This window comes from Mustela nigripes, chromosome 17, assembly GCF_022355385.1.
Source record: "Mustela nigripes isolate SB6536 chromosome 17, MUSNIG.SB6536, whole genome shotgun sequence".
Taxonomy (NCBI): Eukaryota; Metazoa; Chordata; class Mammalia; order Carnivora; family Mustelidae; genus Mustela; species Mustela nigripes.
Genome location: NC_081573.1, coordinates 6,301,522 through 6,327,977, shown reverse-complemented (window position 1 = coordinate 6,327,977; position 26,456 = coordinate 6,301,522). Strand labels below are relative to the sequence as shown.

At 51.7% G+C, this 26,456-nt stretch overlaps 2 protein-coding genes across 5 annotated transcripts in view; one reads left to right on the top strand and one right to left on the bottom strand.

Moving 5' to 3' along the window:
* The window catches only part of LIG1 (DNA ligase 1), a 38,386-nt gene extending 31,611 nt beyond the window's left edge, over window positions 1-6,775 (bottom strand). Inside the window, exons 1-2 of one of the 2 annotated variants that reach the window (XM_059383025.1) lie at window positions 6,558-6,775; window positions 332-481 (exon numbers count right to left, since the gene is read on the bottom strand). The gene's annotated coding sequence lies outside the window, so the exon portion shown is untranslated. The remainder of the gene's footprint in view (window positions 1-331; window positions 482-6,557) is intronic. The other variant, XM_059383024.1, reaches the window with a different exon arrangement.
* Window positions 6,776-6,849: 74 nt separating this feature from the next.
* On the top strand, window positions 6,850-26,004 carry ZSWIM9 (zinc finger SWIM-type containing 9). Of its 3 annotated transcripts, none has more exons than XM_059383021.1 (4): window positions 6,850-7,025; window positions 8,108-8,380; window positions 15,103-15,415; window positions 23,041-26,004. In XM_059383021.1, exons 2-4 carry the CDS (start codon window positions 8,118-8,120, stop codon window positions 25,210-25,212), a joined length of 2,748 nt encoding a protein of 915 aa, XP_059239004.1. In that variant the 5' UTR covers window positions 6,850-7,025; window positions 8,108-8,117; the 3' UTR covers window positions 25,213-26,004. The 3 variants fall into 3 exon arrangements, with proteins under 3 accessions (XP_059239004.1, XP_059239005.1, XP_059239003.1); XM_059383022.1 differs by having other exon boundaries at window positions 6,955-7,029; XM_059383020.1 differs by lacking the exon at window positions 6,850-7,025 and adding an exon at window positions 7,193-7,557.
* The last annotated feature ends 452 nt before the right edge of the window (window positions 26,005-26,456 follow it).

Below are 26,456 nucleotides of genomic sequence, written 5' to 3'. Positions count from 1 at the left end.
GGGCTCTCTGCTTAACGGGGAGCCTGCTTCCCCTCTCTGCCTGCCTCTCTGCCTACCTATGATCTCTATCAAATAAATAAAATCTTAAAAAAAAAAAAAAAAGGAAAAAACCTCCCATTTTCATGACCAAACTGATTTGCTGCCGAGATTTATGAGTGAAGAGAAAGTCCCAAGTCAGAGCAAGATAAGAAGCCTCCCTGATCATATGAAGCCTGCTTCTCATCTAATAGGAAGGCACAATGAAGGCCTACAGGTATTTTTTTTTTCCAGTTTTGTTTGGGGTTTTTTGGGGGAGAAGTTAAGTTTTAAGATCAGCAAAAAACTGGGGCACCTGGGTGGCTCAGTTGGTTAAGCGTCTGCCTTTGGCTCAGGTCAAGATCCCAGGGTCCCGGGATGGAGCCCCGCTCAGTGGGGAACCTGCTTCTCCTTCTCTCTCTGCCACTGCTCCCCCGCTGTGTGCGCACGCACACACACTCTCTCTCTGTAAAAATAAATAAATCTTGTAAAAAAAAAAAAAGATCAATAAAAAACTGTTTTTAGGTGATTACATAATATCCTCAAATAACTCTGAAACATGGCAGTCCATTAAATTATACCCACTGGTGTATACAGACCAGCTGCTGAGCAGTTTCTAAGGGATGTTCTTACCAGAAACGAGGAGCAAAAACATCACGCAGATCTCAGAGAGTTACGTACTGTACGATTCCATTTATGGAACGTTTTCCAAATGACAAAATTTAGGATGAAGAAGAGATCGGGGGTGATCAGAGCTTAGGGACAAAAGATGGGGGGGGTCAGCTATAATGGGGCAGCACAGCTAGAGCCTTTGTGGGGACAGAACTGTTCCGTATCCCGACTGCGGTGATGGTTACACAGATCTATACATGGGTTCAACCGTGCATGCGTGTGTGCACACACACACACAGCTTAACCAGCTCTGTGGTCTAGCTTAGGGCCCAGCTTCCTGGTTTTGATACTGGACTACGGTTATGTAAGATGTCACCACTGGGGAAAATAGGTGTGTACTATTTTTATAACTTCTGGTAAGTCTATGTAATCCTTTCAAAATAAAAAGTTTAAAAAAAAAAAAAAGGTAGAATGAAGACATTCTCTATGTATGTCCTGCTACAGAAAGACGTTCTAGGTATTTTAAGTCACATTTTAAACAGTAATAATAAATAAAAAAAGAAGGCAGAACAGCGGACATAATAAGCTACTGATTTCATAAGACAGGAGAAAATAGAGACCAATCTATTCTTTGGTCCTGCTTTTGTTTGCAAAACAAAAACTCTGGAAGGATAATCAGGAAGCCAACAGAAGTGGTCACGGGGGGCACATTAGGTGGCTGGGAGTAGGGGTGTGAACGAGACCAGTCACCGCATAGCTCTATCCCGATTTTATTTTAAACCCTGCATATTTCCTATCCATTCAATTAAAACAAACAGTAAATCCAGACCCACAGAACTGTTCAAATTTTATGATCCAACCTCCTACCCCCTTCCTCCAGGCTCCCTCTGGGGAGTGCCCTCCCTGACCCCCAGGAGCCAATCCCCTCCTGTCTAGATCTGAGCACTGGATTGATGTCTAGAAGCCTCCCCTGGGCACCTGCTAGAATAAACTCCATTTACTGACCTCCTGGGGCAGTTAACTAGTACTTCTCACACATATTGTGCCAACGCTGTGACCTCCTGATGACGTCACAGTTCATCTTTTCAATCAGACTGGGAGCTCCAGAGCTAGGGGGCCAGGCTTATTTCCTCCCATCTCCTCCAAAAGTTATTTCCCAGACTTCAGACATCCTCCATAACTGCCTTTGAAATTTCAACAGAATCTATGTAAAACCTGGATATTTTTTTTTCACTTAATATTTTTTCTGTAAAAAGAAAAAACCAACTTTATTAACTGGGGTGCTTCCTAGGAACCAGGTTTTATATGAATTAATTCCCACAAAATCTACAATTCGTTATTATCCTGATTTTATGAAGGAGGCAAAGGAAGCAGAGATCAAGTGATTTGCTCAAGGCCACATAGCCTAATGGGTTGTGAAGCCAGGATCTGAAGACAGGTGTCCAGCTCCCAAGTCCATGTCCTTAACCACTACCAATTCTTTTTTTTTTTTTTTTTAAGATTTTTATTTATTTATTTGACACAGAGAGAGAGATCACAAGTAGGCAGAGAGGCAGACAGAGAGAGAGGGGGAAGCAGGCTCCCCGCTGAGCAGAGAGCCTAATGTGGGGATCGATCCCAGGACCCTGAGATCGTGACCTGAGCAGAAGCAGAGGCTTAACTCACTTAACCCACTTAACCAACTAAGCCACCCAGGCACTCCAAACACTACCAATTCTTGAGGGTGATGAGGGCAGGGGTCCCCCTGTATTGGGACTGAAGGGGTGGTGGGTGGCCCTTAGATCTTGAGGCTAACGAGACACCCAGTGTAAAATGATCACGTTAACCAATACCTCCCAGCAATCCAAGCAAACATCTTTCATTTTTCTCCCCATGTCGCCATCGAGAAGACAGGCACAGAAAGATACTTGGAATCACAGAGCTTGTAAGGGGCAAAGCAGGGGAGCTGGTACAGTAGCGACAGAGAGCTAAGATGGCAGCTAACATTCTTTTTTATTATTATTTTAAAGACTTTTTTTAAAGATTTTATTTATTAGAGAGAGAGAGCATGAGCCGGGTGAGGAGCGGAGGGAGAAGCAGACTCCCTGCTGAGCAGAAGTCCAATGTGGGGCTCGATCCCAGGACTCTGGGATCATGACCTCACCTGAAGACAGAAGCTTAACCCACTGAGCCGGCAGGCACCCCTTTCTAACTGTTGCTATGCCCCCAGGCCCAATCTTTAGCCCCCTCTCTGTCCCGTTTATATCTGCTCCCTTTAAGATCTTATCCAATCCGATGGTTTCACTGTACTCTGTCAGGGCCCCCAACCGTGTCACTCTGGCTGTCGCTAGCCCTTAAACTCAAGGGCACATCCTGCTGGCTTTCTGGCCAGCATCCTGCTGGCTTTCAGACATCTAGATGTCTGACCAACATTCCAGCTCATTGGGACCAAAACCAAAGTCCAGTTTTCTGTCTCTCTCTCTCTCTCTCTCTCTCTCTCACACACACACACACACACACACACACACACTATTACTTCTCCCATCTCTGCATTGGTAGCTTCTATCATCCAATTGCTCTGGTCAAAAACCCTGGACTCTACTTCATGCCTATTTAACTATTAAAAATAAAACAAAAGAAAATACGACAATATTGGGAGCTGGTGAGGATGGGAACAATGGGAAGTCTCACACTTTTCTGGTGGGAATTCAACATGGTATGGGCACTTCTGGAGAAGCCTGGCAGTTTCTCGGACGGTGAAGCATACGCTTACCATATGACCCAGCACCCCCATTCCGAGGGCGTTCCCCAGAGAACTCTTATGTGCACACAAACCCCTGTAAGCCAATGTTTATAGCCGTGGACCCGTTTATCGTCACCAAAAATGATCCAAATGTCTTCCCATGGGGAATGGATGAACCAACTATGGTACAGCATACAATGCTTTTACTTGCCGAACAGTATCCCACTTTAGGATGAACTAAACTAATTTACACTCCCACAGCAATAAAAAGGAGTGGTCGGGTGCACTGCAGGGAGGCAGAGGGACGGATGGCTGCAGGTGTACCTAGGGAAGGGAAGCCCGAGAATCACTTTTTGGAGTGATGAAACTGCAGTATCTTGATGGCGATGGTGTTCACACAATTCTACACATTTCAAAATGGACAGAACTGTACAATGAAAAGAGTAAGTTCACTTATTTTTTTTATATTTAATTTTTTTTATTTAAAAGACAAAAAACTGAGTGCCTGGGTGGCTTAGTTGGTTAAGCATCTGCCTTCAGCTCAGGTCATGATCTCAGGGTCCTAGGATCGACTCTTGCGTCGGGTTCCCTGCTCAGTGGGGTGTCTGATTCTCCCTTTACCTCCCCCTACTTGTATGCTCTCTCTCAAATAAATAAATAAAATCTTTTAAAACGCAAAACCAAAAACCCTTGGATTGTTGATTGACCTGATTCACCTCTTTTCTCAAACCCCAAATTCACTGACCCATGAATCCCAAGGGCGCTGCCTCCCACTGCTCAGCATCCCACTGCTCAGAGCACAGGCTGGGCCGCCCCCACGCCCAGCTGGCTGAGCTAACCCTCACTCTCTTCCTTCCCTGCAGTTAGCACAACGAGACCTGCCAAATTAGAATTTGTGTCACTCTCTAGAGTAGTGCTTCTAACACAATTTTCTGTGTGATCGAGACCTTCTGTACCTGTGGAGTCCAAGGAGGTCACTCTGTCCATATGTGGCTTCAAGCATTTGAAATGCAGCTAGTGCCACAGGGGAGCCGAGATTTTCATCTGTTTCTAATGAGCTTAAATGTAAGTCCCTATATGGGGCTAGCTGCGACTCTGTTTAGCAGTGCGCGGCTAAAATGAGCAGTTCCATAAATATAAGGATTTTGTTCATTTTGTTCAGTGATATGGCCACAGGACTTAAAACGGTGCCTGGTATTGAATGCATTGGCCCATACGTATGCCTTTATTTAAAAATCAGGGTAACAGGGGTGCCTGGGGGGCAAAGTTGGTCGAGCTTCCAACTCTTGGTTTTGGCTCAGGTCATGATCTCAGGGTCGTGAGATCGAGCCCCGTGTCGGGCTCCCCAATGGGTGTGGAGCCTGCTTGGGACTCTCTCTCCCCTTCCCCCTCTGCTCCTCCCCTGTTCCAAATAAATAAATAAATCTTTTTTTTTTTTTTTAAAATCAGGATAACAAAAACATCATTGCTAACGAGTTTAAGGTTCATAAGCAGGATCTTTCAAAACCTGCAGGCCATGTGACAAGGAGCATGATATCAAAGGGTCTTTACTTTTTTTTTTTTTTTTTAAGATTTATTCATTTGAGAGAGAGAGAAAGAGCACAAGCAGGGGGAAAGGCAGCGGGAGAGGGAGGAGCAGACTCCCCAGTGAGCTGAGAGCCTGACATGGGGCTCGATCCCAGGACCCGGAGATCAAGACCTGAGCCAAAGGCAGATGTCCAACCATTTGAGCCACCCAGACACCTCCAAAGGGTCTTTAAACAGCTTGAGGATCAAAAGGCTTGTCTTTTTCTTCTTGTTAATAAAAGCTCACATTTCCTAACCTGTCTGTTCCCCTGACCAACATCCACCCATGGGAAATATTTTACACCATTCCCCTAAGTATGCTACTCTCATCCCCCGAAGCTCAGAACAGCTCAGCATCCCCCAAAAGGCAATGAGGAAGTTGGGACAGGGGAAGGAAAGCGACAGGGCCACACAGCCAGCCTATGGTGGATACCAGAAACACAGAGAGCCAGTTCTAAGAACCACCTGGGATTACATGTAAAATATTCTAGCCCACTCCCAGGCCTAGTGAATCAGAAGCGCTGGGAATAGAAGGGGGATCTGCAGGCTTAACAAGCTCCTAGGGATCCTAAGATAAGATGAAATGAGGAGGTTTTACTTAGACTCCACTGGCCTTTCCTCATGCCTCCCTGAGGCTAACAGGTCAGAGATTCAAACAGGATGAAATGGGTTTGGAGAACTAGAAGCGATGTGTTCTTAATCCCATGTCCCGCTGTCTCTCCTCAATGATTCCCTTCGGCTTTCAGATGCCAGCCTCCCTTTCTAATTGCTCATCTCTTCTCCCAGCCAAGTGCACCCCGCCCCACCCCTTGCCTTACCTTACCTTTCAAGCCTCCCCCTCACCTAAGGACATCAATATCCTTCTCTCTCCGCTCCCCAAGCTCCTCTGGCCCTCCCTCCACCCTTCAGGAGAACAATAAGCCCAGACCTTTGAGTTACTCTCTCCAAGGCCCCCTCCCATCCCAGGCCTTGGCTTTCCAACAGTGTGGTCCAACCCTACCTCGGCTCCGCCCCCGTCATCAGGCATCCAAAAGCCAAACATCTCCCTATACAAAAGGCTCCCCACATTTCCAAAGGCATAAACCTGGACCAGACCTCTGACCTCTCTCTGTCCCACCTCTGTCCAGCTGGATCCTTCCCCGACACGGTCTAAAACCCACCCCACTTCTCCCCCTCCAGGAACCCTTTCCCGGCCACACCTCCTAGAGTCTAGCCCCGCCCACTAACAAACTTGGCCCCCACCCCTTTTCAGGAGGGCCAGTCTCCCCGACCACCCAATTTCCAATGGCTCCGCCCACGGGGTCTTCCCCCCGGGGCCCCGCCCCTCGAGCTATGGTGACCACGCCCCCGCAGTAGCCCCGCCTCCCAGGCCTCTATTCAAACCCCTCCAAGTCCTACAGACTCCGGCCCTCTCTACACTCTACCTGGCCCTCTCTCTCCGGCCGACACCGCCCCCCCCCCGCACCAATGCCCTGCAGCGACCTGCTGCCGGCGCTCTCCCTTCCTCGCCGCGCTCTCGGCCGCCTGAGCGTACCCCACGCCCGCTCCTCCGCAGCCGACCGACCCGGCGGAGCCGCGGGCCCGGAGCGTACGACAGGCGCGCACCACCCCAAGTTTCCCAGCCCCGCGTCGGCAGCCTCACCTGCCTCTCGCCGACCCCGCGCGCCGCTGTCCTGCGCGTCACACCCGGAACCACTAGTTGGCCGACTGCAGCCCTCAATTCGCGCCACGGAATTCGCGCGCAGACTTTGGCGGGCGGGGGCGGTATAGGGGGCGGGGCCCGGGCGTCGTCAGCGCCGCCGCTGCCTCTCGGAGGACGCTGGGAGTTGTAGTCTCCCCGGCCGGAGGCTGCTAGGAAAGAGGTGAAGTAGGGTGAGCCCTCCCGCAGAGCACGATGGGAAACGGTCCGCGCCTTCCCTCCGTCTGGGTGGGCGGGCATAGCTGTGGGGCCGAGAAGTGACTGGCGGGAAAAGACGGAGATTCAATGGAAGCCGCTGCGCGAGGCATGGCGGGAAGAGAGGCGGGAGGCCGCGCGGGGCATCCCGGGAGCAAGGGCCGGGCCTGGCCTCGGCGCGGAGCATTGTGGGAGGTGGACGCCGCTCCGGGGCGGGTAGGTGAGTGGGGAGGGGCGGGAAGGGTGCACATCTGGGGGAGGGGAGAGGCACAGCTGGGTGGGACAGCGGAGATGGGAGGGCCCGCGGCCAGAGGGGCTGGGAGGACTTGGGGAGGGGGAAGTGGGTTGGGAGGGGCTGCGCGAGGTGGGGGGGGGGGCGAGGCGCAGCTGGACATGGGGGAGCATCTGGGGTAATGAAGCCCATCTGAGGACGAGGGGCCATGTCTAGGACCAGAATGCACACCTGGAGAGTACAATAGCTGCAAATGGGAGGAGGGAGCTACAGCTGGACTGGGGGGCGCGTCTGAGCAGGAGGTGGGCACAAATATTGGTGACACTTCTGAAAATTGGCCGCAAGTGAATGGGGCACACACCTGTGGGCGAAAAGTACATACTGGATGTGAGGAGGACATCTGGATATGGGAGCATCTCGGAGGCAGGGGCTACAGTTGAATGTGACGACCCATGGCGTCACATCTGGGATAACAGCCATATATCGGAGACACGTGCAGGAAGGAGGAAGCCACAGGTGCGTGAAGAATGTGACTGGGAATGAGGGTCCCTGAATGGAGGTGGGAGCACATCTGGACATGGGATATCTTTAGAGGAGGGCAAAGAGGGATGCGAGGTACAGCCAAGTGTAGACACATCGAGGGGGGTGGTTTCCTATGAATGGGGCAGGAGAGGTTATGGCCAAGTATAGGAGATCTATCCGGAGGGGGAAGGAGGTCTTGGCTGGAAGTTGAGAACACATTCGAGGTGTCCACCACTGCACTACTGTTATGTTTTGGGAGAGGGACCCCAAATGTACCTAGGGGCACATCTACAGAGGAGGGTGCCAGAGCTGAAATTGGGGATCAGGATGATAGGCTCCAGCTGTCCCGGGAATAATGCAGAAATGGGAGAAAGCCAAAGATGGAGTATAGATTCATATCTAGATATTAATGGGGGTGCATCCCACCCTGGGCCCTGCCTGGAAAGAGGCACCAGCACCAAAGAGGCAGGCAGAAAATGGAGAAAGTGGGGTACCCCTGGTGGGGATGGGTCTGATATCCACATGCCCCCTCTCTTCCACTCAGGTGCCCCAGGATGGAGTCCCCACCCAGCACGGCTGGGCAGGAGGAGCAGGAGCTACGGGAGCGTGCCTTCTTCTCATGGGCTGAGTTCAGCCGCTTCTTCGACGCGTGGTGCCAGCAGCGGCTGGCGCTCTTCTTCGTCAAGAGTTCCATGCACCTGGCGCGCTGCCGCTGGGCCAGCGCGCCCCCGCTCTACACGCTCATCGACGTGCTCAAGTACAGCTACGTGCGGCTCGTGTGCAAGGACGTGCGCGCGCCCAGCCGGCCCACCGTGGGGTGCGTGAGAGGAGCCGTGCCCTGCTGGGTGCTGGGGGTGGGGATGGGAATCGAGGGGGAGGAGTAGGCAGAGAGCCCCCCCCAGAGATGGGGAGGGAGAGATGCCACCTAAAACAGCTAAGTACACCTTGCAGAGAAGGTAAGACAGGCCCAGAGAAAGGCAGACAGCCCATAAGCTGGAAGGACAGAGGCACGCAGAGTGAGTGATAGGGTGGGCTCCAATTGCAGACTTACAGAGAGGCAGAGTGAGATGGACACAGTGAAGAAAACCAAAAGGGGGGGGGCAGAAAATTCCAGAAATACAGAGACATGGAGCCAGACACTCTAGCCAGAACCAGAAAATTGGGTGAGAGCCAGGTTTGGGACATATACAAAGAGGTCAGAGACAGAGCTGCAGAGTAACCCATGGGACAAAGAGAGGATGACCATCCGGTGATTCAGTGAATACAGAGCCGGTTCCCAGCGGGAGCCAGGGGTAATTCACTGGGGTGAGAAGGGGTTGAGCAGGATAGACAGATCCCCTGCCCTCCTAGCACTTTCAGACTGGACAGGAAGGCTGGTGTTAAAGGAACAAGCTGACAGATAACTTCCCTACAACTGTAATGCTACAGGGGCAAATGAAAAACCTGCGAGACAGCTAGGAGATACACCCAGCTGGCCAAGGATGTTTTAATCGTTCTCCCCAGTTTTAAAACCAGAACACTCCCCATAAAAGTTTCAGTTTCTGGCTTTTCTTGAAACACGGGAAAAGGCTGAACCCACATTCTTGTGTGGCAGATGGCCACTGCAGTTAGAGGGGTAGGGGCCTCGGGTTTGCCCCAGACCCCACTGCTCCCTATTATCTCACACTTAGCCCTGCCACTTTCATGTTTCACCTTCCTGGTCCCGGTAGGTGCATGTGAGTTTCAGACCCTTGGTTGGAGAGCTATGGCCAAGAACAGAGCACTTAAAAGCAGGCTCTGCCTTCAGGCTGCTTGAGACCGGCCCCATTGCTCCCAAAGTGGGTGTCTTTGGGCAACAGACATCACATGTCTAAGTCGGGTTTCTCCTCTCTGGAACATCAGGCAGCTGGGTAGATGACAGCTGTTCTAGAAGTCAAGAGCACAGCCAGCCAGCAGCCTAGCCTCAAATCCCAGGCCTGCTATGATTAGCTGATGACATCACCTGAGCAAGTGACATCACCTCTTTGGGTCTCAGTTTCCTGCCTTGGAAAACGGAGGAAGTGCCGGTACTGATCGATTCCAGGTTTTGTGAGGATTAAATGAGCTGATAGATGCAGATCGCTCAGAAAAGTGAGCACCTTCGAGCAGCGATTTTCACCATAGTTACTGGAACACTTACTGAGAGGTTACCCTTCTTGGTACTTGGTACTCTTCTTGGTACCTTGCTCATCTAGAAACAGAGACGCAGAGGTCAGGAAGCAGAATGGGATCAAACACACATCAACATCACAGAGAAATCTAGAACATTATAGCTTGTGAGCAGCTCAGGCCCCATCTGGAATCTCTCCTTGTTCAAAGTAACACTTATTGAGTGCCTACTGTGTGCATGCTCTTTGCTGGGCATTTGGAACCCAGAGCTTGGCCTCTGCCTTTGAGCAGCTGAGAACCTAATGGAAGGGAAAAAGACCAAAAGAAAAAAGAAAAAAAAATTGGAAATGAGGGCTCACAATTGTGGGAGAAAAGAAGTTAGAGAGTGGGAGGGAAGAGAACAAAAGAGGGGTGGTCAGCCCAGCTCCACCTGAGAGCTTACGAGGTAGTTCTGGAAGGCTTCCTGGAAGAGGTTATTAGGAAATGAAAACTTGAGGGATCCTCTTTGTTTATACATTTATGTATGTATGTATTTGACCTAGACATATGGCGCTTGCTATGTGCCAGCACTGTCCCCAGTGTTCTGCCAGGGAGGAAGCCAGGAGACAGGAGGGACTGAAAGCAACAGGAGCTCTACGCATAGGATAGGTTCCTCCCAGGGCCCTGTCAGGGACAGACTGATGGAGAGAGACAGGAGGCCAGCGAGGAGGCAGGGGCTGCGATGTGAGAACCACACATCAGAGCTTTCTCCCTGGCCACTCCAGCCCCGTTGCCTAAACATTGCCTGGCAACCTTCCCCAAATCGCCACCCCGTCTCTTCCCCCTCCAGCTCCAGCCCTCTGCTCTGCACACCACCACCACCCCCTCCCCAGCCTCCCTAAGCACTTCCCTCTCTAGAATACACACACCAGCCTTTGAGAACACAGAAAGCTTGACGACCTGAAAGATCAAGAAGAAACGGGTGCACAGAGGGCAAACGAGCTCATAGTGATGGTACTTTTAGAAGAGAAAAAAAAAATGGGGGAAATAGCAGGTTCATTTTTATTAAGTACTTACACCGGCCCCTTGTCTAACTACTTTGCATAATGTAATCCTCTTCTGGACTCCTCTCAATGAGGAGGTACTGTTCTTGTTAGCCCCAATTTCCGTATGAGCAAACAAGCACAGAGAGGTTAAAGTGATTTCCCAAGATAGCCCAGCTGCCGAGAGAGAGAAACCAGGATCAGGACTCACACGGTTTGACCACAAAGCCTGTGCTTTTAGTCCCCTCTCTCTTCCTTCCCCTACCCCTCATCTTTATTTCAATCATGGATCATGAGAGTCGAATGTGATCCTAGGTGCCATGCTGTTTGTCCATCTGAAGGCTTTGTTTCGAGCACCTGCTGGGTGCATGGTGAATGTGTTTTAGATGGTGGGGGTTACAGGGGAAGGGCACCCCATTCAGTGAAGACCATGCATTACAAATGGGCCTCCATCAGATCCTCATCCCAATGTGCCGTGAAATCTGCCCAAGCCTGGGGATAGTCAGAGAGGGCTTCCTGGAGGAGGTGACACTGGTTCAGAGTTGTGAAGGAGGAATAGGAGCTAACTAGGGGAAAAGAAGGGATAAGGATGTTTTATGAAGAAAGAGAGAACTGAGTGGGGTTGCTGGCCGTGGGAATAGGGAAATGTGGATGGTCTGATGAGTTTATAAGGCACGACAGGCAGAACTGGGTGCTGGGTGGCTTGACGTAATGAGCAGAGTGCCTGGGTGTCTGGGGTTCATACAGTGGGATTCTGTCATTCCTCATCATCTGTTTACTGAGCACTTCCCAGGGGCCAGGGGCTGCTCTCAGTGCTGGGACTATTACAGTAGGCAAATCAGACAAAGATTCCTGCCCACATGGAGTTCACACGTAGAGGTGGGTGGCATTCTTCATCCTGGCTGCATGTAGAAAAATTGCAAAAATAGCATTCTGAGGCCACAGTAGACGATTATGTGAGGTACAGGGACCTTGTGGGGACGTGCTATTCTCTGGCAGGATGCACAGCTCCCTGGTGTTGTGACCTTCGCTGAGTGGGGGCTTGTTCTAAGGGCTGAACTAAAAGAGGCCAGACTAGAGAGTTTCACAGGAGCCCGAGAGTTAAGCAGGGGAGGTAGGTCAGGTAGAGTCCCATGAACGGGCCACAGTTTGGGTAGCTCAAAAAGGGCTGCACGTCGGGAATGTCTTTTGGTTCTACCAATACCACGGGGGTGGCTCCACATTTGTATTTTATTTATAACGATTTGGTGGCTTGGACTTTTTTCTAATTTTACATTATTTTTGTTGCTTAAAATAAGGCAAGAAGTCCCAAGCTTTTTATGTAGATTTAAAAAGTCTAGCAGGCAACCAGTTTTACTTTCCCTCACGCATGGAGCAGAAAAGGGGCGTGTCAGGTATCCCCTTCTGGTTTAACAAAGACTGTTCTTCAGTATTTATACTGGAGAGACCTGGGGTGGATTCTGGGGAGGCTCAGCCTTCTCAGGGGCCACTTGGAAACAATTTCGGAGCAGTTTAGGGCGTGCTACTGGCATTCACTGCCTGTGAGTCAGGCTTCTTCATTTCTTGCCAAGCCCTAGACAGTCTATGTTACAAGAGCTGACAAGCTGTGAGGACCTTGGGCCAAATCCATCCTGCAGCTGTGTTTTGTAAATAAAGTTTTATTGGAACACAGCCAGGCACATGCGCTGACAGGCAATCTATGGCTGTTTTCACAGTATAGCAACAGTGTCTATTTACTGTCTGCCCTTTCGCAGAAAAAGTGTGCCAATCCCTGCTCTGTAAACATAAACCTCCTACCTAAAATGCCAGTATCATCCCTCATGGAGAAACACAAAACATCCTTTCAGAAAGCAGATGTCAATAATATGTGTTATTTACCAGGGAAATGCACCCTGATTTTCCTCCCTGTTCTCTTTCATTTTTTAGAAGGCTGTTTGTAGCTCCCTGATTGATTTCAGCTAATGGGTGGGCCCTGCCCAGCAGCTTGACAGCCTCTGTCTTAGACAGACTCTTGCCCACACACAGATGGATAAGAGAGTTGGGGGTCATCGAAGCATTGTTTTTAAGAAGGGAGAACAGGAGACAGCATGCATTTAGCAGAGGGGCACCTGGCTGGCTCCATCCGTGGAGCATGCGACTCAATTTTGGGGCTGTGAGTTCAAGCCCCATCTTGGCTATAGAGATGACTTAAATAGAATCTCTAAAAAAACACAACAAAACAAAACAACAACAACAACAAAAGCCCAACATACAGTTGGCGGAGTTGCCAGTGGCCTATCAGGCAGCAAAAGGAATGAAACAATGTTGAAAAGCTAATGAGTGAGAAACCCCTGTTTCAAAAGTATATAGAGAGTGGGGTCCATTTCCTATTGCTGTTGTAACAAAGTATCACAGACCTGGTGGCTTAAGGCAAAGAAAATGTGTGATCTTAGAGCTCGGAGGGTCACCAGTCCAGCAGGGGTCTCACAGGGCTAAAATCGAGCTCTCTGCAAGGCTGGTTCATTCTGGAGACTCTAGAGGAGAATCTTCTAGAAGTGCCCGCATTCCTTGGCTTCCTGCTGTTCTAGCAGAGAAACATCTCTCTTTCTCTCTCTTTGTCTCTTTGACTTGCCTCTCTGGCTTCTTGCTTCTGTCTTCCCTTTATAAGGACCCTTGGGGGTACACTGAGCCCAGCTGGATAATCCAAGATCATCTCCCCATCTCAGGACCCTTAATTTATTATTATTTTTATTTTTTCTATTTTTTTAAAGATTTTATTTATTTATTTGACAGAGATCACAAGTAGGCAGAGAGGCAGGAAGAGAGAGAGGGGAAGCAGGCTCCATGCTGAGCAGAGAGCCCAATGCGGGGCTTGATCCCAGGATCCGGAGATCATGACCCACTGAGCCACCCAGGTGCTCCAGGACCCTTAATTTAATCCTACCTGCAAAGTCCCTTTTGCAGTGCACGGTAACGTTCACACAGCTCCAGCAGCTAGGGCGTGAACATCTTTGAGGGGCTGTTTTGCCTACTGTACAGCAGAAGAAGAAAGGATTCCTAAGTAAACTTTTTAACAGCATTAACACACGTGAAGGAAAGCACATCCATCATATGTATGCAACTCGGTGCATTTCCCCCAAATAAAAATGTACATGTAACCAATACCCAGAGCAAGGGGATACACATAGCCATTGCCAGGAAGCTCCCCCATTAGCACTTAACCACTCAAGGGTGACCACTCTCTGGTCTCCCAACAGCAGAGGCTACCTTTGCCTCCTGTGGAACTTTCGATAAGCCTGACATGTGGTGGCTTATCACCTTTCGTGTCCGGCATCTTTCACACAGTGGATCCGCGAGATCCGACCACGTTGCTGGGGACAGCAATGGCCTGTCCATTCTTACTGTAGGTTAGGGTTGTGTTTGAGGATGTATCCCTACTTATTTTCCCATCCTCCTCGTGGATATCGGTTTGTTTCCAATACTTGGCAGATACGAGCAGGGCTGCTGTGAACATTCTAGCACAATCTTTGGGCGCCCATCTTCAGGCATTGGTCTTGAGTGGAAGCACTGGGTCGGGGGGCGGGGCACGTGATCTGAATTAGCAGAGACCGGCCCGTGGTGACAAGCGACTTATGTTGAAACTCCCATCGCCAAGAAGCTAAGTGCTAGGCTCTCTCCACATCCTAGTCTGTGCTCCCTGTTTATTTGGTTATTCCAGTGGTGGGTGGTGGCCTTTCCTGGGGCTTTTCTTTTCTTTACTTTTTTTTCCCCTGGGCCTTTTCATTGGGATTTGCTCGATGACTGATGAGTTTGAGCTCCTTTCCATGTATACAAACTTTTAAAACATGGGAACCCACTTTCCACTGTTTATGGGTCTCTAAAAACATACCCAGGAAAGGCTAGATAGCCCATTTAGGAAGTGGCTACTTTGGGGGACCGAGGAAGACTTTTGGGGGGGCAGGGTTCTCGGAGACCCTCAACTGGCCATGCCGTTCTTGCTAAAGGAGAAGTGGATACAGGAGTCTCTGAAGGGTTTTGTTTCTTACAGTTTTTCGAGGTAAATAAAATATTCCGTGGCTTTTGATAGAGATGGGGAGGTAGATGCCGAGCCACGGCCAACGTGGGTGCTGACAGTTCAGTGCTTTCTATACATCAACTCTTTCAATCCTCACAACTCCAGGACAAAGGTCTGGTGATGATGAGCTCCCTCACAACATAGGAGGAAACTGAGGCACAGAGGCTTGAAGGGACTTGCCCGAGGTCATGCAGCTGGCAGATTCGGAAGGCCCTCTCTCTTCTGGATGCTTGCCACAGTCCTTAATTTTAAGAAAATAAATAATTAAAGAGGAGAGGGAGAGGAGGAGGAGGGCAGACGGTGATGTGATGGCGGCGGTGGTCGTTCCTCCCGCAGGCCTCCCCAGCCCGGCTGCCCGGCCTTCATCATCGTCAAGCTGAGCCCCCTGCGGGACCGCCTCGTGGTGACGGAGTGCCAGCTGACCCACTCGCACCCGGCCTGCCCGCTCGAGTTCGCCTACTACTTCCGCCCGGGCCACCTGCTGGCCAACGCCTGCCTTCCGGTGCGCACCACGAACAAGATCTCCAAGCAGTTCGTGGCGCCGGCCGACGTGCGCCGCCTGCTGTCCTACTGCAAGGGCCGCGACCATGGCGTCCTGGACGCCCTGCACGTGCTCGAGGGGCTCTTCCGCACCGACCCCGAGGCCAAGGTGGGGTCTCGGGAGAGGCAGGCGGGGGCGGGGGAAGAGCCACGTTGGTGCCTCCGGGGTCGGTCGGTCATTCATTCATTCATTCATTCATTCATCCGCCCACTCATCCGTTCACTCCTTTCATCCATCCACCCCTGTCGCCCCCACATCCCTGTCATCATTTGCTAAGTGCTCACTGCGGCCTTGGGGAGACAGCAGCCTGCCAGACACCCATGGTCCCTGCCCACAGGGACCACCAGAGCTTCTGCCCCAGGGGACGAGGGAAATGCTCTGGGATAGTCCCCCACGGTAGGGTAGCCCCTGGCCACATGGGGCCCTTGAACGCTTGCAAGGTGGCCAGTTAGACCGACGAGCTGAATTTTAAATTTTATTCTACTTTAACTCATTGAAATTTAAAAGAGCCTCTTCTGGCTATTGACTACCTTGCAGAGGAAGCTACTAGAATCACCTTGCTGTGGTAGTGGGGGAACCAACAAGAGACAAACACACCCAACCGTGATAAAATGTCAGGAAGGCTGGGCAAGGAAGAGGAGGTGACAGAAAGTGCCACTTAAAAAAACAAAACAAAACAAAAACCGAACCACACGCATAGAAGGTGCACAGATGAGAAGTGCATAGTTAGAGGAATGACCCCAACGTAAAAACAGCCTTTCCCCACCACCCTGATCAAGACTCAGAAGGGAGGGTCGCCTTTGTCACCTAAGGTGATGGAGTGAGGAGTAGTGTCAAGGAGAATAGGGTGAGGACATGGAGAGGGACAAAAGATTTTGCTTATTTATTTGAGAGAGAGAGCACAAGTGGCGGGGAGAGGCCCGGAGAGAGGCAGAGGGAGAATAAGAAGCAAACTCTGCTGGGTGGGGAACCCAAGGCGGAGCTCGATCCCAGGACCCCGGGATCATCACCTGAGCCGGAGGCAGATGCCCAACCAACTGAGCCACCCAGGTGCCCCTGTAAGGGTGCCATTGTGATTTGAGTGGTCAGGGAAGGTATCTCTAAGGAAATGCTCATGAAGCAGAAGAGGCAGAATGGAGGCAGGGGACCCCCATTCTATCTTCAGAGGGATTGGAGTTCCAGGCAGAAGGAACAGCCAGTGCAAAGGTCCGGAGGCTGGGGCATTCCCGTTGTTCCTCTATGAGGAATCTTTCTGATGCTTTCATCCAACTTCAAAGCCGGGGCGGGGGTCGGTGGACATGTAGGAAGGGAGGGAGGGAGGGAGAAAGGGGGGGAAGCTAGGTTTTCCACCCTGGCTGTGCTTTTCTCTCATGTAAGGAAGAGGTCCCCACCTAGGGTAGTGAGGCAGTGACCCACTCTCCTGAATTGGGTCTAGAGCCCTCCCCCAACCACCATCTCATGCTCAGGACCCAGTCGTGATTCAAACCACCAACCCAAACCTAGCCCTCTGTCCACATCATCATATCGCTGATAATTTTAGTTCATGTTTAGCAAGCACTGACTGTGTGCCAACACTATCTCAAGTGCTTTGCTTTTTATAATTCATTTAAATCATACCAAAGCATGTTGAGGAAGGAGTCCCCCATTCGATAGACAAGGAAACTGAAGCACAGAGAGGTCAAGGAATTGGCCCAGGGCCACACAGCTGCTTAATGATGGAGCTGAACTTCAGACCCACACAGTCTGGATCCAGGGCCCTGCTCTTACCCGCTTGGCTATTCCCCAGTTTAGAAATGAGGTTTGGGCCCTTTCCCAGCAGGTCTAGCCTCCGGAGAGCTGAGGGTCCCACCGAAGTCAGTTTACTGCTCTGTAAATTGGGGAGTACATGTGTGTGATCCCCACGCTGCTGGTCTTTGCTGAAGACCAGTTATCTGTTATCAGTTATCTCCTGTCCACCGTCAAATAAATAAGCCTTGGCTGTCCCTGCACACACCTATGTAGGGCTGCCCCTCCCCACTATGAGAAGCCGCTCACCAACAAGCGAAAGCCTTTAAGGTCAAGGCATTGTCTTCTAAACTTCCAGTTAGGAGGCTGCCACAGAATCCAGCTAAACCAAGGTTGGCTCCTGGGTCCATCTTTCAGTCCACCTTAATCCTTTTAAAGGAAATGAGGAAGGAGTTCTGGAATACCAAGAGACAGAAAAGCCAGAGGATTATTCTTTTTTTTTTTTAACACTTAAATATTGACTTCTTGAATATGTAACACATTCACATGCTTTTAAATTCAAAAGGTACAAAGGTTCAAAAAGTGAAAAGTCCCCTTGTCACCTCCTGTCCCCCAGGTCCCCTCCTCAGTGGCCACCAGAACGTCCATTCTTTATGTATCTTCTGTCTCTATTCTGTGGCTCAGGGCTATCCAGGGGAACTTGCTATGATGATAGAAATGATCTGTGTCCCCTGGACTCATGGCTATCAGGCACTCAGAATGTGGCCAGTATGGTGGAGGAACTGGATATTTAATTTAATTTAATTTAATTTAATTGCATTTTAAATAGTCCTGTATGGCTAGTGGCTTCACACTCAACAGCCCCACCATATCGGTATACAGAGAAATTTGTGTCTGTCATTTTCATTTTATTTCCACTTGCTCCCCACCCCTGCAAGGTAGCATATTAGACTTTTTTTTTTATCTTGTTTTAGGTGTTGGGGCTGGCCACATGTCAGCTGCTTTCATTTCTTCCTCCGGGGCTGGTCATCTTAAACTGTGTTGCCTGGCGGGGTACGGGCCAGGCTGCCAGCTTCCAGGAGCCATGTGGGGGAAGAGGGCTGGGGAGCTGGCTCTGGAGCAGCAAGATGTAAGGACACCCTGTCCCTCATCACATGCACTTGTTGTTCCCAAGGCCAGCGGCCCCTTCTTTCTTTCTTTCTTTCTTTCTTTTTTTTTAAGAAATATTTGTCTTTTTTCATAATTTTTTTTAAAAATATTTTTATTATTATTTTTAAAGATTTTATTTATTTATTTGACAAACAGAGATCACAAGCAGGCAGAGAGGCAGGCAGAGAGAGAGAGGGGGAAGCAGGCTCCCCGCTGAGAAGAGAGCCCGATGTGGGGCTGGATCCCAGGACCCTGAGATCATGACCTGAGCTTTAACCCACTGAGCCACCTAGGCGCCCCTCTTTTTTTTTTTTTTTTTTTTTTTTTTTAAAGATTTTATTTATTTATTTGAGAGGGAGGGAGAGAGAGAGAGAGCGCACAGGAGCAGTGGTGAGGGGCAGAGGGAGAGAGAGAAACAGACCCTCTGCTTAGCAGGGAGCCTGATGAAGGACTCGATCCCAGAACCCTGAGATCATAACCTGAGCCCAAGGCAGAAGCTTTACCCACTGAGCCACCCCAGCGTCCCAGTCAGGGATCCTTTCTGTTTTCACCTTTACACAGAATCAACTCCAGCCACCTTGGAGTGAGAGGGAACTTGACCTTGAGAGGTCTACTTTGTTTTGTTTTGTTTTGTTTTAAAAGATTTTATTTATTTATTTGACAGAGAGAGATCACAAGTAGGCAGAGAGGCAGGCAGAGAGAGAGAGAGGAGGAAGCAGACTCCCTGCCGAGCAGAGAGCCCGATGCGGGACTCGATCCCAGGACCCTGAGATCATGACCTGAGCCGAAGGCAGCGGCTTAACCCACTGAGCCACCCAGGCGCCCCGAGAGGTCTACTTTGAAAAGCTGAATGCCTGGGACCCCCTGAGTGGTGGTGACCCACTTGGTCCTGGGAGGGGTCCCACAAAACTAGCGTACCCAAAAGTCACCGCCACAGTTTATGGGCAAGACTGAGCAGCTGCCTCAATGAGAGTGGTGTTAAGACCTTTTATAATCTGCCCTGAGGCAGCGATGATAGGCTGCGGTGTTCAGTCATGTCTCCATTGTCTCGTTTGTGGCAGCCTCCAGGGTAATCAACAAGCCAACTGGATTTCTGGACAGAGATGGTTCTTGGCACAGAAATGTTGTACCTTCTGTCGTGGGTGCACTATGTCTTCTGAGAAAGAGGAATGTTGATCTGAGTGTGCCACCTTTATGAATAGTAAACGGTAAACTGGTAGAGTCACGGTGGGCGAAAATTGGGCAATGTCTATTGAAATGAGCACGTTGGTCCCTCCCCCACTGCTGGGAATTCATGCTGCACAGGGTCCGGGTGATTACAAGATAATCAGCTCTTTTCTGAGTCCTGGAGTACCAGCTAGAACCTGGTTTGATTTATCTTGTGAGGTGCTAAGAGCTTTCTGTACCTTCCAGCTGTGCCGTTCACTGGCCATGGGACATGCAATGAGGTGCAACAGGTTACTTCTCCAAGCCTTAGTTTGTTTGTCCGCAGAATGGGGATAAGAATAGGTGCTACCTCGTAGGGTTGTCGAGGTGGTTGTGCGAGGATTAAGTGTGTGCGCGTGCATGTCTGTATAAAAACAGACAAGTAGGAAGCCCTGTATGCGTCGCTTTTTAGGTATTACTTTTATTCCCTCAAGTTTTTCTTTGGGACAGTCTGGAGAATAGTACCGTTCCGATCACGTGAACACAGGGATGTGGATGGAGTGCGTTCTGTGGCATGGTCCCCGAGATTCACATCTGTGGAATCCTCCATCTGTGCTGTGGCTGACGCATCCCAGTGCCACCGATCCGGGTGTTTGAGGCGAACCCTGCCCTCATGGGAGCCCTCACATCTGCCAGCCACACGCCCTTGAATCAGACCTGTGGGATCACCTTCGTGAATGCCAAGGGGGTATTGCGATCAGGAGTGCAGACTCTAGGCCCAAGCAGCCTCAGGTTCAAATCCCAGCCCTGCTGCTTATTACCTGCAGGTGTTCACCTCTCGGTTCAAGGTACTTCTGGTTGTGCGACTTCTTGGAGCTTCTGCCAGTCCAACAGGGCAGGACTCTGTCCCTCCTCTCTCTTCAAGGCCAAGCGCAGCATCTGGGCCCACAAGAGGCTCTCAGTCAATGCTGCTTAACGAACCAGTGGCTGGGCAAGAAAAGCTTCTGTGCCCTCTTTAGAATGAAAACCTGAGGTGAAATCGAAGTTTTCCCTTAAAGAACGGAAGTTGTCTTCTAACTCATCAAGGGCTTGCTGGCTCTGGAAAATCTCAAGGCACCTACGTTTTGCTGTATTTCCTTTCCCCACTCCTGATTCCCCAGAAGAAACAGACATGAACTCAACACTATAGAAAGGTGTCATTCTTTTTGTTATACTTAGGACAACTTTTATCTTGGCACTGATTTCTACACTAGGGCTGTCTGAAGGAACTTTCTGTGAGGTTCAAATGTCCTGTAGCTGTGGCATTCAGGAGAGCAGCTACTAGCCCCGTGTGGCTGGTAAGCCCTTGAAATAGGACTAGCACGGCCGGTGAAGGGTTGTCAAACATTAATTAATTTAAATGTAAACAGCTACATGGGGCTAAGGCAAACAGCTTGGACAGTGCAGTTCTAGATGGAGACCTTCACGAAGATATATTGCAAAGTAGTCATAGTATAAAAATTCATGATGGTTGAAAACAATCACAATGGGCCAGTAACTAATCCAGCGGTAGGGTTTCTAGGACTTTTCATACAATTTCATAAAAATTTGATAAAATTTAGAATTAGTGAATTCTAATATGAGTTAAGATGCTGAATATAGGATTTTTGGGTTGGGAAAGCAATTTCCTTGTTCTTTTGGGACTCTACTAGATCTTTTTTTTTTTTTTTTTAATTAGAGGATCTTTTTTTTCCTTTCCCTTGAAAGCTGAGAATGATGCAGTGCTTTTTCCCCCTTAAGATGTATTTATTTATTTTAGAAAGAGTGCAAGAGAGTGCAAGCAGGAGAGGGGGAGAGTCTCCAGCAGGCTCGCCACCGAGCAGAAAGACCTATGTGGGGCTTGAGCTGACAACCCCAAGATCATGACCCGAGGCAACGGAGCCATGTTCCTGCCCAGGCAGTTCAACAGATGGATCTAGAGTCTGGAGATATGGAACTGGGAGTTATCAGCTAAAAGATGAGGAAGGCAGTGTGACCTGATGAGATCACCTTGGCAGAGCCTGGAGACAGGAAAGAGGAGAAGAGAAGCCAAGATGGGCTCTTTGGCTCTGTAACTTTTAGAAGCGGAGCAGGGATGGGAGAGGGCAAGCAAAGGAGACCACGTGGGAGATGCCTGGGCAGAAGGAGGACAGCCAGGAGTCTCCAGGGTGACAGAAGCCCAGAGAGATCTGTGTTCCAGAAAGGGGGCAGGCTCCCGGTCCTCGGTGCTGCTGAGAGACAAGTAACATGGAAATCATAGTGGGATTAGATATGCACCAAGCCTGGACACAAATGATCTCGTTTTAGCCTCTCCATGACCATGGTGGACAGACATTACCTCAATTTTGCAGAAAAGAAAAGTGAGACTCAGACCAGGATACTCACAGCTAGCAAGAGACAAAGTAGGGGGGGGGGAGAAAAAGAAAAGAAAAAATAAAAGAGAGAGAGACAAAGCAAAGATTTAAAAGCAGACTCTTCCCTGGGCTGTGGAGATGTGGCCGGTGATAGCGCTGCGCACTGACCCAAGCTCGTTCAGGATGTATGGAGCTGCGGCCGTGAGCGCCCCTGCAAGCACCAGGAATGCAAAACACAACATCCCTAACCTTGTGGCGCTTCCGTCTTAGGAAGGGCAAACCGATGATCAGCAAATCAGCAAATAAAGGCGTGACATGCGTCAGGGTGGTTAAATGCCATGGCCAACAGTGGCTAGAGAGAGCCACTTCCATTGGTTAGAAGTGCTGGTTAGAGCAGACCTAACTGAGGACATGATCTCTGAGCCGGGGTGACAATGGCAGTGACGACAAACGCTTGGAGAACGCTCGCTCTTGGTTGAACATTAACACATTTGTGCCAGGCAGTGTTCTCAATGATTTAATGCATTCCATCCTTCCAGTCACAGAAATACTCCTCTTCATTTTACAGATTGGGTGGAGGGGTGGGTCAGGGAAGTTACCCAAGGCCACACCGCCAGGGTCTCAGCCCCTGCAGTCTGGCTCTAGACCCTAAACAGGACCTGAACCTCTAGGCATGAAGGAATGAGTTTTCCATTTCCAGAAGGGAAACTTGGGGGAAGAAAGGGGGAAAGGAGGAAACTGAGGCTCAGAGAGGTTAAGCCACAAGGTTGGGACCGGGACTCAAACCTAGAGGATCTGGCTTCAGAGTCTACCACCTGAGTCCTAGGCCAGTGGCTCTCCAACTAGAGAGCGCATGGTGATCCCCTGGAGGGCTTGTCAGAGCGCCGACTGTGGGGCCTTCAAGAGTTTCTGACCGGGCAGGTCTGGGAAGGCCTGAGAATATGCATTTCTGTCAAGATCCCAGCAAGCGATGCTGCTGCTCCAAGGCCTCCACTTCGAATTTTACTTTAGTCTGCCTCTGAGTGCACGAAGGAATGAATACCCAGGTCCTAGTAGGTACACTGAGGCTCAGAGAGGCTGTCTTGTGTGCAGAAATCACAGAGCTCTTAGACGGTGGGGCCAGATCTCACACCGGGGCAATGGGCCTCCAGAGTTCGCATTTTTAACCATTCCCCGGCACTGCCTCCTACCGGTCGGAAGAATAAATGGCTGCACGCAGGGATGCAGGAATTCCCACTGCCCCCGAGGATGGTGCTGGGTGGGTGCCCGAGATCTGGGAACCGCCAGGCGAGCCTGGCATCCCCTGACCTCATTCCCTGCCTCCCCCGCCCCCGCCCGCAGGTGAAGCTGGTGTTCGTGGAGGACCAGGCGGTGGTGGAGACAGTGTTCTTCCTGACGTCACGCACGCGGGCGCTGCTGCGGCGCTTCCCCCGCATGCTCCTGGTGGACCGGCTGCCGGGTCTACAGGGCGCGCTGGACCTGCTGGCCGTGCTCTGTGTGGACGCGGCGGGCCGCGCGCGCCAGGCCGCCTGCTGCGTGGCGCGTCCAGGCACGCCAAGCCTGCTGCGCTTCGCGCTGGCCTCGCTGCTGCAGAGCGCACCCGACGTCAAGGGCCGCGTGCGCTGCCTAACCGCTGGGCCCGAGGTGGCGGCGCAGCTGCCTGCTGTGCGCCAGCTGCTGCCGGGCGCACGCGTGCAGATTTGCCGCGCACAGGGCCTGGAGACGCTCTTCAGCAAGGCGCAAGAACTGGGCGGTGCCGGCTGCGAGGACCCGGGCTTGTGGCCGCGCCTGTGTCGCCTGGCCGGCGCGTCGTCGCCCGCCGCCTACGCCGAGGCGTTGGCCGAGCTGCGCGCACATGGCCCGGCCGCTTTCGTGGACTACTTCGAGCGCAACTGGGCCCCGCGGCGCGACATGTGGGTGCGCTTCCGAGCCTTCGAGGCGGCCCGGGACCTGGACGCGTGCGCTCTCGTGCGCGGCCACCGCCGGCGCCTGCTGCGCCGCCTGAGCCCCTCGCGCAGCGTGGCACAGTGTCTCCGCGACCTGGTGGCCATGCAGTGGGCCGACGCGGTTGGGGAGGCGCCTGATCGCCTGGACGGTGGGGGGCTGGGGCCAGAGGTCGAGCTGGGGAGGGGAGCGCAAGGGGCGGAGAGGAGAAAGGGCCTGGAGAGCGGGGACAGGGGAGGGGCCCCGAAAGAAGGAAGTATTTGGAGAGGTGGCCAGTTGGAGGAGGAGTGGCCCCGAGGTTTGGAGGCCAGAGAGCGGGGAGGGGCTCAGTTAGAAAGCGAGATGGGGGGAGGGTTGCAGGTCCAAGACTGGAGAGAGGTCCAGTTGGAGACCCAGAAAGTGAGAGGCCTAGAAGGGAGTGTTTGGAGAGGGTCCCAGTGGGAGAATGAGCAGTGGAGAGGACCAGAGATCAGAGACTGGAGGGGGTTCTTGTTGGAAGAGGAGAAAGATAAGGGACCGGAAGGTTATGTCTGGAGAGGATCCCGGTTGGAGGACCATGGGCTGAGGGGATTGGAAGGCTACACCTGGAGGACGGCCCAGCTGGAGGATCGAAGGGCTAGGGTGTTGGAGACCACAGACCGGAGGGGGACCCAGTTGGATACCGAGAGGGCCAGGAGTCTTGAAGGGAGCACCTGGAGGGGGGCCCAGCTGCACGACGAGAGGGCACATGGGCTAAAATCCAGAGATCAGAAGGGATCTCAGTTGGAACCCGAGAAGGGAAGGGGGTGGGAGGTCAGGAACTGGAGGGGGCGCCATTTGGAGAAGCCCAGGGATTTGGTCCCTGAGAATGGAGACCAAAGGGGGCCCCAGTGGGGAGAGGAGAGGCAGAGAGGGCCGGATATTGGAGAAGAGAGAGGAGTGAGTTTGGGGGTCAAAAGAAGAAGGGACCTGGAGGATGTTCTGGTCCAGCTGGGGGACACAGGGATGACAGGCCTGGAGAATGGGGAGGGAGCCCCATCTATGGGCCCCAAGAGCAGAGGAGGACAAGCGATGGAGTGTGGGGGCACAGGAGGGAGGTGTCTAGGGCTGGGGAATGGAGTGTGCGGCACCCCGTTGGGGACTGTGTTTGAGGGTGATCCAGAATGGGCAGGAACAAGGAGAGTCTACCTGGCCGCTGGGGAGAGGCTGCAGGAAGGCGGTGAAGAAGGCAGCCCGAGGGAACCGAAGAGGCCTTGCTGCCCCTCAGCAGAGGAAGAGGTGGACTGGGAGCCCCTGGCCAAGTTCCGAGCGGCGTGTGGGCCGGAGCTGGCAGAACTGGTGGCCGAAGAGCTGGCCTTTGCCCGGCAGCATGGTACCCGCGGTTTCCACTGGACTGGAGCTGGGTTTGCCCTTAAGGATGGCACCTCGGACTTCTTCCTAGACAGGGCTCTGACCCGCTGTAGCTGTTCCATCCATGCCGCGCGGCGTCTGCCTTGCCGCCACCTGTTCGCAGCACGCCTCCTCACAGGGGCAGCCTTATTCCACATGGACCTGCTCAGGGATTGCTGGGGGAGAGCTCCAGAACCCTGACCCACCAGGGTCCTGCCTGCCACCTTCCGCTGCAAAGGTAGGAGGGCATTCTTCAATCCCAAAGATAATAGGGCTGAGGCCAAGGAGGCCAACCCAGTCCCTCTGGCCACCTCCTGTGTCATCCAGGGACCTCACCTTGGCCGCTTGTCTCTCTGGGTACAAGGGGAGGCTGACTGGTCTCTGAGGCCCTGGAGCCACAGTGTGGAAGACGGTGGTGGCCAAGATGGCTTCTGAGGGCTTCCCTCAGGAGAGGAAATGTGTGATGGGACAGGGGCAGGTTGGGGCAGAAGGAAGTAAGGGGACAAAGCTTGGGGAGGGGAAGACACCAGGACATGGGGAGAGCCCATGCAGGAGCAAATGTTCACTCCATAGAGTGCGGGGGTGAAGGAGAGAAGCAAGGGGGACTGTAGGAGGACAGAGGGGGGGGGGGGGGGAGAGAAGCTAGCAGGGAGACGAGCAGAGGAGAGAGGACAAGAGGAGAGGCAGAAATGGGGAAAAGCAGAGGGAGGCAAGGGAGAAGGAGGCCAGGGTGGAGGACAGAGGGGAAAAAAAATCAAAAAGGACACACAGAAAGAAAAGGTATGGGAGATGGGGAGAGAAGGAATAAGAGGGGAGTGATTTGAGAGTCTCCAAAGCCCAGAGGCTTGAATCCCCTTGACCTTCTGGTTGGTCATTCCCAGAAGAGACTGAATGAGAGTGGTGTCTGGTGGGATGGGCTAGAGGTTCTCCAGTGGGAGAGGGGACAGTCTGGACTATTGTGCTTCAAGATTGGAATAAAACGTATTATTTTGATTTCTGCACTGAGTTCCTGGCTTCTCAGGGAAAGAGGGGAGAGAACTTGAGGTATTCTATCATTCCTTCTTCCATTCTATCAACAAGACCTCCTGGGGCCAGATGGAATGGAGGGGCCAAAAATGAATCCAACCTCCAGCTCCCGCCAACAGCTCAGAGCTCTTCCTGCCTCATTTGGACCAGTACACCAGAGTGACAACTTGCCAGCATATGTGAATTTTGACAAATGGCTAGTCTGGGCCAGTCTCAGCCACTGTGCCAAGGAATGGTCTAAGAATGGGCATGTGACCCAATCCTGGCCAATGGGTCTGCTCAGGGTGGGAGGCTTCTAAACATTCTCTCAATCCTAAGAAGCCCCAGAATGTGAATGGTCAGACCTAGACCTGCTTGGGAGCATCTTGATGGAGCATGAGAATGAAGCCAGTGCTGAAGGTGGCAGAGCTAAGAGGTGC